Source organism: Rhipicephalus sanguineus, chromosome 2, assembly GCF_013339695.2.
Source record: "Rhipicephalus sanguineus isolate Rsan-2018 chromosome 2, BIME_Rsan_1.4, whole genome shotgun sequence".
In the NCBI taxonomy this organism is placed as follows: domain Eukaryota; kingdom Metazoa; phylum Arthropoda; class Arachnida; order Ixodida; family Ixodidae; genus Rhipicephalus; species Rhipicephalus sanguineus.
In genome coordinates, this window is record NC_051177.1 from 93,481,668 (window position 1) to 93,495,846 (window position 14,179).

The following is a 14,179-nucleotide window of genomic DNA, read 5'->3' on the forward strand; positions in this document are numbered from 1 at the left end:
AAAAGGCGAATGAAATAAGTCGGCAGTCAGATTCACGATGCGAATGACACTCGTGTTCACACCTCCGTCGTTTTCCATGTGCCCGTAGTTGGATGGGGCAACGATTCGACGGGACACACATGAAATAACAGACGCAAAACGTAGCGCTTTCCCGTGTGTCTTGTCAAATTGTTGCACTATCCAACTTCACTTTGGATATACTAACGCGCCCAGCCTTAACATTTCGAGATGCCGTTATGTGCACCATTGATGGTAATTTTTAGATGCGAAGTATCTTAAGGCCGAGCTCAATCCGGTGGTGTGCGGCGTGACCACCCTTACTGCACATGCGCATACCCTCTCCACACACCTCCTCTCCACTCACCCTCTCCACTTTACCTCTCCCCTACCCCTCTCCCATACCCCTCTCTCCTCCCCCTTTCCACTCTTCCTCTGAAACGCGGCCTAGACATGCCGAAATTCTCTCCTGCGCAACGCCGCGATGAGCTCGAGCGCATGCGCGTACCCTCCCCTTCTCTCTCCTCTCCTACGCTGCCCCCCTCTCGCCCGCCTGTCGACCGCGTTCCCCGCTCGCCCTGTGACAATTAACGGCCAGGCTAGATGGAAGATACGACGCGCGTAGCGTCCCTCTTCGCGTTCCACGACGCGAGGTCGGTAGCATGCCCAACGAACGCCAACGGAACGCGATCGTGCAAGTGCTCCGGCTTCGCATCGCCTCATGGTCCCCTTTAGCGGGAGATGGTGTAATTTTTTTCATCACAGAAGAAAGTATGGCGTAAATGCGCGTACGTAACCATTTGACGGGAAAAGCGGTAATTCCTGCGCATGCGCCGATAAACGTTATGCCTACCTCTTTTTGTGCCACGTAGCGTGCAACCTTTCAGTTGAAAGTCTGCGTTTGTGTAGATGTTTTCTTTTGTCTTTCGAGGGAACGCTTTTCTTCTACAGTCGATCACTGTTAACTAATTCACTTTTATGTCGTCATTTTTTACCTTGCAAGTACTTTACGACTCTGTTATGACAAGTACAATGGTGAATGTCACTGCGGGTCAAGCATTCAATAGGTCGTTCATTGTGGTTGTACTGTATAGCTAACTACACTCGATAGACAAGTTGAACTTATTCACACAAATCATTTCGCATCGTTTTTTGTTGACGAAAGTTCTCTAGCTAGCTCATAGCTAACCTCGCTTGGTAATAAAATCAATTAGGTTAATATTCTGTGCAGATGCAGACTGTTTAATCAGCTTCATCCAATTCGTCATCTCTCCTTGAAGCTCAAAGCAACCTTTTCTGTTTACGCATACACGTGCGTAAGAAGGCTGTGTTAAAGTCACTTGTCATGTAGACAATATCACATCGCGGCATTTCAGCTTAAACGCGGCATTTTTAAGCTTAAACCTCGTTTAGAAAGTTGTTCGATCCAGTGAATCAAAACCTTTCTTTCCGGTGATTAAGTTGTGTTCTTGCAGCAATCTCTACTGAAAGCCGTCCCTCTGTCATTTCGACGGATCACTGTCTCCATCGGAAATATCCAATCGGCCAATTAACTTCTTTTTATTCTCTCTGTCTCTTAAGGTTACACCTATCATTTTCCTTTCCATCGCTCGCTGCGTCGTCCTCAATTTAAGTTGAACCCTCTTTGTAAGTCTCCAGGTTTCTGCTCTGTAGGTAAGTACCGGTAAGATGCAGCTGTTATATACCTTCCTCTTGAAGGATAGTGGTAGATTACCATTCATGATTTGATAATGCTTGCCGAATGAGCCCCAACCCATCCTTATTCTTCTAGTTATTTCACTCTGATGGTTCGGCTCCGCGGTTACTACCTGTCCTAAGTAGGACGTACTCCTTTACAACTTCCAGTGTCTCGCCACCTATCGCAAAGCGCTGTTCTCTGCCAAGATTGTTCCACATTACTTTAGTTTTATGCATGTTAATTTTCAGACCTACTCTTCTACTTTCCGTATCCAGTTCAGTAATCATGAGCTGTGATTCGTCTCCCGCGTTACTCATGAATGCAATGTCATCAGCGAATCGCATGTGTACTCTCCATTAACTCTTATCCCTAATTCTTCCCAATCTAGGGCCCTGAAAACCTCCTGTAAACACGCGGTGAATAACATTGGAGAGATCGTGTCTCCCTGCCGTACGCCCTTCTTTATTGGGATTCTGTCGCTTTCTTTTTTGGAGGACTATAGTGGCTGTGGATCCAGAGTGGGTCAGGGAACAAACGGGGGTTAAGGATATCATAGTTGAAATCAAGAAGAAATGGATATGGGCCGGGCACGTAGCACGTCGGCAGGATAACCGGTGGTCATTAAGGGTAACTGACTGGATTCCAAGAGATGGCAAACGCGTGAGGGGGAGACAGAAAATTAGGTGGGTAGATGAGATTAAGAAGTTTGCAGGTATTACGTGGCAGCAGAAAGCACAGGACCGGGTTGATTGGCGGAACATGGGAGAGGCCTTTGCCCTGCAGTGGGCGTAGACAGGCTGATGATGATGATGATGATGATGATGATGATGATGATGATGGTATTCTCTCTGCTCTTTCGGCTCTTCGTAGAGTTACGCTCCTTCTTTGATGCTGCAAACAGCGACGTTGAACACGAGCCATCACGTTCTAAAGTACTCGTGTCGCACTTCCAGAAACAAGCGCGGACGCTTTTGTTGGTTTGTACTGGCAATTCAGAATGGGCCCACCGAAGATTAATTAATCTCTCACTGGTATTTGTCTTGCGAGAGGGACTTGTATTTCAGTTGAGGGCAAAGGCAGACGCGCATTGAGGATTACGCGGATTAAGGGACATTGCGATCGCGAACGTCCGCTGTTCAGATTTTCTTGGAAAGGAGCTTGAGACGATCGAAGTGGGCTCTCGCTTCCTCCATCCACCTTGAGTGGATTACCGTTTCTAAAACCATTGAGGCGCCGTCATAATTGGCCTCAATATGGAGTCCACGAGTTTCCGAACTTCGCAGGAAACCCACTGCCTCCCAACTCTGCGTCGCCCTGTAATCTCGAGACCTGACGCGAGGCCCAAAAGTGGTGTCCTGTGTCGACGAAGGCGTTTCTAGAAGGTAAAGGGGAGGGGGGGGGGTGAAGGTAGCTGGATACGTGTAAAACGGAGAGCCCTCCCGAAGGCCTGCCTCACGCGGCGAGCGGAGGCGTTGTTGGACGTTCACTGCAAAGCCGCCGCGGCGCGAGGTTAATAATCGGTGTCTCAGCAGATTCCCGCGGCCATCTCGACAGGCGCCTTGCAGGGTCAACATTTGCAAGGGAAGCTCGTTAGCGCGACGAAATACCGGCTTTAATTAACAGCGGGAGTCAGCGAATTTCGAGCAGCCGCGTGTTTCTCTAAGACAGTTGCGATTGCAAGCGTTGTTCGTAAGCAAGTGCAAGAAGGAGAGATAAAATTTGAACTGCAAGTTTTCAATCGGCGCACGTGCATTCTCGGGCTGAGATGGCGAGTTGTCGTTACCCGCTCGATGGCATTACTTTAAAAACGCGAAATTCCCAGATTTTGAAACCTGAGGCAAGCGTTCTGTGCTAATGAATGTGTACTTTCCTTGGGTGCTTCACGCGTGCTCACCAGAGACAAGACAGTTTAGTATAAGATAAAAGATTGTGCCCACTGTCTTCTCACATTTGTGTTTATTATTTTTCGCACTAGAGCCCTGGCGAGCATTTTCTTTGTATTAAGATTTACGGAAGTTGTTCAAGAGAATGTCTTTCTCCTGCTCTAAGAAAGCTCTCGAAAATAGCAACTAAAAACAAATGGACAAGTTCTTGCCTTCGACCTGAAACGAAGCTGCATGTGTTTTGTTCTGCAACGCGGGGCGACAAAATTGGGTCTGTTGAAACAATGCGACAACGAAAGTTATTTGCCTCGTTGAACATTTTTCTAGGCTTCCTTCCTTCCGTTTTCCAACTGGGTTTGTACACGGAAGCATTCCTCTTATGACGTAGTACATCAGCCTTACGAAGGACGCGCCGGTAGTACTTTCCACGCGTGGCTGAAATACAAAGCGAAGCAACACACGAGGGCTCCACGAGCAAAAGCATCGAACGCTGGCGCAAACAATTCCTTCGAACTGCAGCTCGGAGATTTACTTGTTTGCTTGAGGGATCCACACGTTAGCTGACGAGAACAGTTTAGTGCAGTGCCGAGGCTTTCGAAGTACAGCAAGAAAGCACGAAGTATCTTGGAATGCGTTTATAAGAAGCGGACGAAATAGACTGGCGCCAGCTCTTGATCCAGCGATGCATCGATCGCAGGTGCATTTGCGATGGCTGCAAACTCGACGATCATATTCCAACGCGAGGTCATCACCTCAATTTATAATCGATTGTTTGTTAAGAAATAACAGAACGGAAGCTTTTGATTCCCTGACGAGGACACGTGGTTGTAAGAAGTCAAAGCGCGGCTGAGGTTGTAATTTATCGTAGATTAATAAGGACGGCGCAAGCAACGTCGCTGGTGAGTGAATGAAAGAAGAGAATTTTGAGGGCTCGTTTCATTGTTTGACCCACCGTTAATGAAAACCAGATAATGAAGCCAAGGAAAGTCTAGGAGACGTTAATTGTACTGTTTTAAGTATATTGTAGTATTGCGATATATATATATATATATGATATATATATATATATAGTATATATTATTATATATATATATTATATATATATATATATATATATACGGCAAAAGTAAGTGGAGGAACGACAACTTTCCGCCGGCACGGACCGAATCTGCAGAGGTTGCAGGTTCGGTCCCTGCCGGCGGCAAGTTGTCGTTTCCTGCACTTTCTTTCTTCACAACAATATTACAACAAAGCAGTACAAGTAACGTCTCCTACGCTTTCCTTGGCTTCATTATCTGCTGGCTTTCATTAACGCTATGGAGTGCCACACTTACACAGCGCCTGCACTTGTCGCCAGCCTCTTCGCACAAAAAGAACCCGGTTTTGGAGCTGTCAGAACATATCGAAAGTGATAGCATTTCGGAAGTCATAAGATGATAAGATAAATGAGCGATATTGGCAAGGAGAGCATAATTAAAAAAATAACTATATTGTAAGGAGAAAGAAGAGACAGGAAAAGCGCGAAAAAAGATGGCAGCTGACGAAGTAAATGTAGGTTAAGTGAATACCAGACGAACTGCGTGCCGTCATTATACTATTCGGTGCGAAAGGAAACAAAAGCAGGCGTTCTACTTAGTACCAGCTTGTTCCTGCTTATTTAAACGCTTTTACAAGCCGTGGACCACTGCTTTTCTTTCCGTATCGAATTGCGGGTGCGGCCAGATGAAATGATCTATGTCGACGATATCACCACGGAAGTAACAGAGTGGGGAACCGCATTGTCTGTAAATGGCCAAGCTGGTGTGCCACTGATCTCCACAAGGGGGAGCCAGTAGGTGTGTCAAGTAGCGGCGTGCATTCGGAATACCGAGTACAAATCCTATGGAAAGGCCAGAGGCTCTATCAGAAGCCGAGGAAGAGCGTCTGACTAAATTGTATAATGACACTGTAGGCTCTGTTGGCGTACCACATCGCAAAAGCAAAATATGGGCGTGTCCAGTGCCTCCCGATACACGGGTAAAACTAGCAGATACCATATACCCTCCATGTCCGAAAATGGACATACCCTATACGGCTCCAGATAAAATGAAAGCAGTGGTAGTTGCGAAGAAATGAAGAGAAAGTGTGCGACATGCTACTGGGCGTTATGTAATAGTAGAATTCTGCGCTTCCTGTTCCGTTAAATAAATGCGTGTCTAAAAACAACCTCTGCTTTTGACTATATAGAAAGGAACCAAGAATGGATACTCGCACGAGGAATGTCACACGAGGGCACGTTTCACTCCTTAAAGATCGGATTCAACCAGATACCGCTATCCTTACCTCCGTACGACAGGTGAATTTGTTGTGGCTGTGTGGAAACCGCACGGCTCGATGATCCAATTCGAATATTGCACACGACGAGAACGAGGGCAGTGACAGCAGCAGTTCGCCAAACCCCTGCCATTGCAGTCATCAGGGGCCGCCGGAATCAACCCTTGGCGTCCTTAGGGCAGCATGTCCTTATAACCTTCCCGCGACACGACTTGTTCATATATTGTTCAAATAGCGATATCGCTGTCCAAAGCTCCAAGAACAACAGATGACCATACTCCCAACATAAAGCAACTTTAGTGGGAAAAGGACACTTGCGGGTTTTTCATATCAGCGAAGCTGACCACGGACCGCCGATAAAGCACGCGATACGCTACTGTGTGACGTTCTAAGAGTGCACGATTGCCTCTTATCTTGAAGGCAAAGGCTTCGCGAGCTTATAGTTCAATGTTGCGACCCCTGAACTACTGTAACATAAATAACAGACAAATGGGCCGACGGCTCCCGGCTGTGTATCGTTAATGTGGTTCGCTTGTGTTGTTGAATAAGCATAAAAACTGACCAAGTGGTTATGGACAGTAATGAATAGCTGCAGATAAATAGTCTTCACGCTCCAACACGTCGCGATATCACTAGCTGGAAACGATATCCTCACATTTACATTCGTGAGCCTCATTACCTAAGCGGGATATAGACATATTTAAGGCATTATGCTTCACACCTTCTCGTATTCTTCCGATTGTGCAGCAGTATTCACTACGGTGATCATGATTATCATGGTTATCAGTGTAATGCTGCTTAAAACTGCTGATCACGATGCCACAGGATATCATTCCTGCCACGCAGACCATATTCAAGCAACAGCGCTCGTGTCTTCGGGTGTGTGCGCTGTTTTTAAAGATGGAGTGAACGTTAGGGATAATTAAATGCAGTCCAAATCAGTTCGAGGCTATAAACTGCATGCATTCTTCATCCCCCACTTTCGGGATGTCGGATGATATCAGTTATATAAAAACACTGCAACAAATTTCGCAGTTCTTAGCAGTCGTCGACATCTACATTGTAAAGATGATGAGACAGACCTATGCAGGACTCACGAAAACGACACCTTTAAGGAGAGACATGAATAAACTTTTTTTTTTACTGTCGGTACAACACTGGGCCCTGTGCTTACCACGTTTTACGCTGCGTCCACGAAAGCAAGAAAAAGAAATGTCTGGACAATAAATAGCACGGGGTTTAAAAAGTCTTTGCAAAAAAATGAAACTACTGTAAAAGAGTTCAGCAGCGTCACAGTCGAACCACCGTTGACTTTGGCACTGCAGTCCGAAGGCACAAACATGGGAGCTTCTCTTTGCGTTCAAGCCAGGTGAGGAGGTTGTTTAGGGCACTGCAGTTGCAGCCTACTGCGCTGCGCTCTTCTGCGCATCTGGCTTGTTGTTTCGACCGCTTGCTGTGGTGTCGAACCCGAGACCTTTGCTTTGCTAGTACGGCGAGTACTTCTCCATGAACTCCTGGGAAATGGACTGAAAATTAGGAAACTTTTCTGTTAGAATGTTCTTTTATGCCATCTGCAGCAGTAGTTCACTTCGCCTAAATTAGTTATAAAACGTATAAACAACAGAAACGATTCTGCCAAGACTGAGAGGCTGGTAATTGGATGATTTTTTTTTATTAGCAACACTTCTAGGATCTTAAGGAGACGACTTGTGTGCCTGATGACTATCGGCATTTACGTCCCAGTATGTAGCCTCCGAGATCCTATAAGAGCGCCGCAGGCGGTACATAATTTTCGAAGCCGAGGAGTTACACGAGCTGCCCCTTGCGTAACTTTCGACAACCGGTAATGACAGCGCATTTGCTTTTTTAGGTTCGGTAGCAAAAACTACGTACTTACGAGCTTTTTGTAATGCAACCACTCATTTTTAAGCGTTCAAATTTTGCACGATGAATTTTCTGTACCTATATTTTCGGGGTATTGTAGTTTTACGTCGCCTACAGTTTTGTTACAGTTGGCGTTTATTTTATTCTCTATTTTAAAACTTTTACTAAGCAATCACAATTCTCGGGACAGCTGCTTGAACGCAGCGCAAAGAGTGGATTCCTGTTAGGAAAGGTTGACGAACTGACGCAGAGCCATACCATTTTTTTACAATAAAACTACCCGACAGACATTATGACGATCGTTGAAGGATGGGAGTATAACCTGAGCGAGCAACGTTTTTAATAGTCGACAAGAATACCTAAGTGACGTAGGGTGACATCAACTTCCTAAGGTGGAAGCAAATCATCGAAATGTTTAATTACAATCAAGGCTGTTTTAGTTGAATCACTGCATGCACTGCCCTGTAAATAAGAAATGAATATTTACTTCAGCGATTGAATGACAAGCACGTGGTCGATTACGCATGACCACAAATTTCCCTAACTCTGACGAGGGCCAGGCGACATCACCGAACACCGGCAAGGAATATCTCGCATAGCAACGTCCTATTTTTCTGTTATGCGTAGCGGACCGTATTAGGTCTATTAGCAGCCACTCACGCCACCGAGATGTGCGTAGATAAGAACACTGTGGTCTCCACTAATAATAATAATAATAATAAAAAACCACGATATGATTATGAGGGACGCCGTAGTGGAGAGCTCCGGAAATTTCGAGCACCTGGGGTTCTTTAACGTGCACCTAAATCTAAGCACGCGGGCCTCAAGCATTTTCGCCTCCATCGAAAATGCAGCCGCCGCGGCCTGTGGTCTCCAGTAAAGCCATGGCCATAGATTGTGTTTATTACTCGAGAAGCACAAATCACGAGTGCAGTTTGCTAATGTAAAATATTGCCAGCCTTGTGACTTAGAAGGTTGGTGGTTTGGGCAAGTTGGTACTCCGTTATATATTGCGCTGCAACCCTGCATACTCTGTATATTCCATGATTCTTCGCGCTATAACCCTCAAGTAAATTGAAAAAAATTGAAAAATTCTTCAACAGGCGGTGTCGCTTGAGCCAACGTTTTGACATGCTGTCTTGTCTTCTTCAAGTCAGCAACTGCCTTGAAGAGGACAAGACCACTTTTCGAAACGAAGGCTTGGGTGACACCGCCTGTTCATAGATTTTTCGTCTCTTAAAGCCTCCATCATCTCCTGAACTTCTGCCTTTTATGTATTTCCTCAAGTGTATTATCACATAATGTAATTGACAACCGTTCATAACTGGTGTCGCGTGTTTTGGTGGAAATTACAAAGCCATGACTTATATTCCGGTGTCAAACGGGTAACTTTTATCGCGATCAGATCGGGCTAGATCAGGATCAGGTGCTGCTATGCAGTCACTTTTAATCGCGATGAGTTCCGATCACGATCAAGACTATCGCGATCCGCTCATCGCGGTCTGGCGGCCAGAGCGCGATTTAAGCAACGTCTGCATCAAACTTCGCGATCAACAACTGTCGCGTAGCAGCGACGATTGTTGACCGCGATCAAGAAATACGATCCGGATCGGTCCTAATCGCGATCAAAAGTGCCTGTGTGACACCGGTATTACAGTGGTATAATCATTCATGCTATTCGCAATTTAGGTATGAATTCTAATTTCAAAATTGCCACATAATGTCGTAAAAAGCCGGTGTGTCGCGCAACTTATCGGGAAGACTTGGTGAAGTACGACATAGACATTAATACGGCGAGCAGCCATACGGCTGTCATTTATGGTGTTCATGATAGGATACGCTTCCTAGTTTGTACACACCTTGTCATGCTTGGTTCCTAGGTGCCTGCGCAGATGTAGCAGGTACTGCACAGTGAACTCGAACACTGTGGCCTTGTCCGTCTTATCGCTCAGACCGGGCACTAGCGACCGCAGGGTCTGGCAGGCATTCTTGATGCGAGTCCTGAGCAAAGGGAACCCCATACACCGAAATGTATTGTCATGCGCGCCACGAGTGCAAAATAAACACGTGCTATATTAATTGACGCTTCTGACTTGAAGATTTGACAGCTGGGGTGATAAGAGCCCATGCATCCGATCAGACTTCTATCTGAATGATCAGACCTGTCTGAATGTCGCGTAGTCAACGTCACGTTAGTTTTCAAGCCACAAAAATAAACAAATAAGCAAAATACATTGACGGGTGATTATCACAACAAAGGCATTGTGCAACGAAGGCAATATATTTATCTTATAGGAAGTATACCCGATTCGTGTCCTAGTTATTGATAACAATACTGTTAGCAACATTGATCAATTTACACCTTTTACTGAAAGGGTAGCAGAGCTAGGCAGCAGATTAGTAATAATGATTGTTCACTGAGCCGTCACTCCGACGTCCAGTCATGAAGATCAAGAAACGAGGCTTTTCTATACGGAGTACGCTGGATTAGCAACTACAAATTTGCAAGCTCAGAGTAATGTACACATTGGCGAACTCAATGCGGTGGTGGGGTGAGAACGAAGCTGAAAAATCACGCAATTGACGACTATGGCATCGATCCTGGAAATAGGAGAGGAGGTATGTTCGCGGATTCGCGTAAAGAAATTGTCTCTGGATAATAAATTTATCGTTCCAAAAACTCGTCAACAATAGGAGGAAGTACTAAAGAGAAAACAAGAAATAGAATAAAATTGGCGCGCTGTGCTGACCACATCAAGGTGCACGATGTGAAAATGTCAGGTAGAATAACATGATGTGATCGTGATTTATAAGGTGAAATAACAAGTGCGAGGTCAGTGTAACTTAAGGCAATAAGGTAGCATTCACTGGATTGTCAACGGTGTTAAACAAGACGACCTTTAGGTCATATACAAAATTATGAAACACGAAAGATTGAGGAAGCATGAAAAATGGCAGTAGCAAGAAATTATTGAGATAGAAACTTAGCATAAGGAGGATAAAGGTGTATACAGTGAATGATGAAAAGGTCAATGTAACCAAAAGCTGTATGTATAAGAAACAAGAATTTACAATTGGCAGCTAACATTTAAAATATGCGTAAGAATCCGTTTATCTTGATTACTTACTCAAATAGGAGCCTGATCACGAGAAGAAGATTTTAAAGAATAAAAAAAGGCGCTGTAACGCATAAATCAGTCAATATTGAAGCGTGTGCCGGGAAACGCGGCTGAAGTAGGCGGAATGAGTGCATTGATTGGCTTGCTTTCAGTGCTGTATGAAATGTTTACAAAGGGTAGCTTCCAAAAGAATAAAGCCGACATATTAGTTCAATCAACAGAGAGCAGATTGGCCCATAGAAAGAGGTATCCTACAATTGAGCACATGGTATAAGTCAGGTAATTGAGAAATTGCGGATTTCAATCACACTCTAATGAATTTCACAAAATAAAAATAGGCATTTCGATTCACTGGGCACACAAGATATCACGGATGCGCTGCACAATCGTGGAGTACAGAGAGCATACCAAGACATCTGGGGAAGTACCGTATTTTCTCGCTTGTTAGCCGCCCATAAAATAAATTTCGCAGCTAATTTCGGGATGCCGATTATACGCGAATTTAGGTGTGCAAGGTGGCTTCACTGCAGTGATTGACGTTAGTACGCATTTTCTTTTTTCCGCGGGTTGCAGTGGGGGTGTGGACAATATGCAGGAGCGGGTTACACGCGAGTAAGTACGTTATGTTGGGAAGCCTCCATAGCTATCTCTATTATTCACAACAAAATCGGATAAATGCTGATAAAGTGGGGAGTTATGAACAAGTTAATTTCTTCAGTAATCAATTATGAGACGCAATATTTATTATGAGGACCAAGCGTGAAATACCTCGTCAGCCTATTGTTTTTCCATGACATTACGATGTGCAGAAACACTAAAGATGAAATTAAGAAAGGATTGAAGTACTTAGGTGAACAAGGAAACTGATGTTCACTAGAAAGAAAGTAGGAATTTATTATTCGCTGCTAGTTTCTAGAATATGTGAAGAATTCAATCTTTAAGCTACTATAATATATTGCCGATAAAGCGCCTACTCAAACTAAAGTTGTCACTGGTGGTAACGCGCCAATATACAGGTAATAAAACGCTTTTCGAGGAAAAATATCAGACCAAGCAAACCCCCTATGAACTACGTAAAAACAAAATAGTCAAATCCCGATCACGAACAAACTACGGTTCACAAAAATTGGCAACATTATTACCAGACATCTTAAACGAATGCCCAGGTATAATAAACCTACTGCAAAACAGAATCCCCCCAACACAATTTAAAATGCAGGTAAAAGAATTATTATTTCATGAGTTTTAGGTTTTTGTGCTAAGTTATGTATTGATGTGTTGTTAAATCCCGTATAATGTATATTGCACAATCTCTTTAAACAGATAATGCCACATGTGTACATCTGTTTGTTGCTTTCCATTTTTTTCTTTTTTTTTCATCTCAAAGCGAAAAGAGAGCTTTCTTTATTGTTCTTGTATTGTACCATACATGTGTTCCTGCAGTTATGTAAACGTGAATGACAGATATCGCACTGCTGCAGCTGCTGTCTGCATGGGTGACGTAGCCTAGCTAGGCACCTTTCGGTCCTTTTGCTGCGTCTCCTAAGACAATTGTAAATTGTCTTGAATAAAGTATGAATGAATGAATGAATGAATGAATGAATGAATGAATGAATGAATGAATGAATGCGTTCATGTCAATTACTCAAAGAGAGACGGTTTCCAAAGATAAAAATGTGTTTTGAAATTTAAAAAATAGGGTTGAAGTGCAAACAGCAGCATTATCAAATCATGATGAGCGCGTTAGCGCTGTCGAAAACAAATAAATTAGACGTTACGTTAACAGACGGGAAAACAGCAATGTGGATTACATAACAAACGGAGCCAGATCGATATCCAAGTCAGCACTAGAAAAATAAATCCTCAACAGGTTTTATGCGTGCGCAAAAAAATGAGAACAAAAAAAAAGACGGTGGTGTATATAATTACAAACAGGTGACAAGGGAAATTTGGTGTAGTTGATGATGGCAGTTGAATGTAAGGTGCGATATAATTGCGAAACTTGCTATCCTAGCTTCGAATAAGGCAGCTCAAGATATGTAAGTGGAAATCGCTGGATAAGGCCTTCGTCTTAACACGACAGAAATGCAAGCTGGTATAATAAATTATCAGAGAAAAGAATTTCAACGATTTAGTTCGAGGCTCGGAATTCCAGATGAAGAGTGATGTATGCATTAATTTCTTTTTCTGCAAAACTGGCAAACTAACTAACTGTGCGCACTGGAACGAAATACATGCTTCCCGGTAATAACAGGTGAGCGTGGATATAAATAACAGCGCTTACTTACAGTATAGTGCACTGACAGCTCGGTTTCAGTTCAAAGGAAAACAAAATCATGACGAAGTGTACGCCTTGGTCGTGTCCGCGAGAAAACACGCTGACCTTGTCTGGGGGGACAGTGGCTGACCCGCTATCACCCCCCCCCCCCCCACTTTATCCACCGTTTAGGAGGGTTTCGACTTGGGCTTGTTGGGGATTCATCTTGACGGGAACTGATGCGCACAAAAGACGGGGACACGAGAATAAACAAGGTGGACGGACGAAGCGCAGTCGCACTTCGTCTGTCCACCTTGTTCCGTCTTGTGCCCTTCTCTTTTGTGCGCATCAGTTCCCGTCAAGATTTATCCACCCACCCACTGTGTGCATGCCTATGTTAACGTAGGTTTGCTTGTGAGACATGCAGTCGGGCTCACCTCCTTTTTCGCTCTTTCTCGTTGTGGTTTTCGCGGCCGTTGAAGGGCATGTAGTAGGGTACATTGTCCAGTGGGCCCACCATGTGCTGTATCTGTCCCATGTTGGTCACCCGGGTCACGCCGCTCATGATGTCGCCGCCCGTGGCTTCCCCGGTCGCACCGCGGCCGAAGTCTCCGGCCGATGTCACCTCGTCCGCCCCTAGCGAGGCGTGCAGGCCACTCTCGGCGGCCGTCGCCGCACCGCTGCTGCTGCCGGCGCCCCCGGTGAGACCGGCTGCTGCACTAGCGGCGGCGCTCGAGTGGCCAGCCGTTGTCAGGGGGAGGTAGGCCTGCAAGAAGCGAGGATACAATAGACAATTGTAAATGACCTCACCGTATCCGAAGAAAAACAAAAATTAGACACGAAATGTCCGTGGCCTTATTGGAACAACGTAGACTGCTTGCACTAACACGTACACAGTCACCATGCTAAAAAAACGTGTAGACCCAGGAGACGATAGTTTTGATTAAACAGGTCAAAGACAGACACAAGCACATGGTGATCTTGTTTCAAACGTTCCAGTTAAAGATGCACAACCAAACAGCGCAGA

At 44.8% G+C, this 14,179-nt stretch overlaps 1 protein-coding gene across 1 annotated transcript; it reads right to left on the reverse strand.

Annotated features, from left to right (window-relative positions):
- Positions 1 to 7,007: 7,007 nt before the first annotated feature.
- On the reverse strand, positions 7,008 to 13,939 carry LOC125756227 (transcription factor-like 5 protein). The gene is made up of 3 exons (XM_049412500.1): positions 13,590 to 13,939; positions 9,636 to 9,777; positions 7,008 to 7,418 (listed from the first exon to the last, which is right to left on the reverse strand). Exons 1-3 carry the CDS (start codon positions 13,715 to 13,717, stop codon positions 7,377 to 7,379), a joined length of 312 nt encoding a protein of 103 aa, XP_049268457.1. The 5' UTR covers positions 13,718 to 13,939; the 3' UTR covers positions 7,008 to 7,376.
- Between the last annotated feature and the right edge of the window lie 240 nt (positions 13,940 to 14,179).

Bases quoted from the DNA above. Each gene is read 5' to 3' on its own strand.
- LOC125756227 (XM_049412500.1), bottom strand. From the start codon at position 13,717: ATGAGCGGCGTGACCCGGGTGACCAACATGGGACAGATACAGCACATG. The intron at 9,778-13,589 runs GTGAGCCCGACT...CCCTTTGCTCAG, and splicing joins GAGAAAGAGCGAAAAAGGAG to GACTCGCATCAAGAATGCCT. The intron at 7,419-9,635 runs GTGTGTACAAAC...CCTAATTTTCAG, and splicing joins TAGGAACCAAGCATGACAAG to TCCATTTCCCAGGAGTTCAT.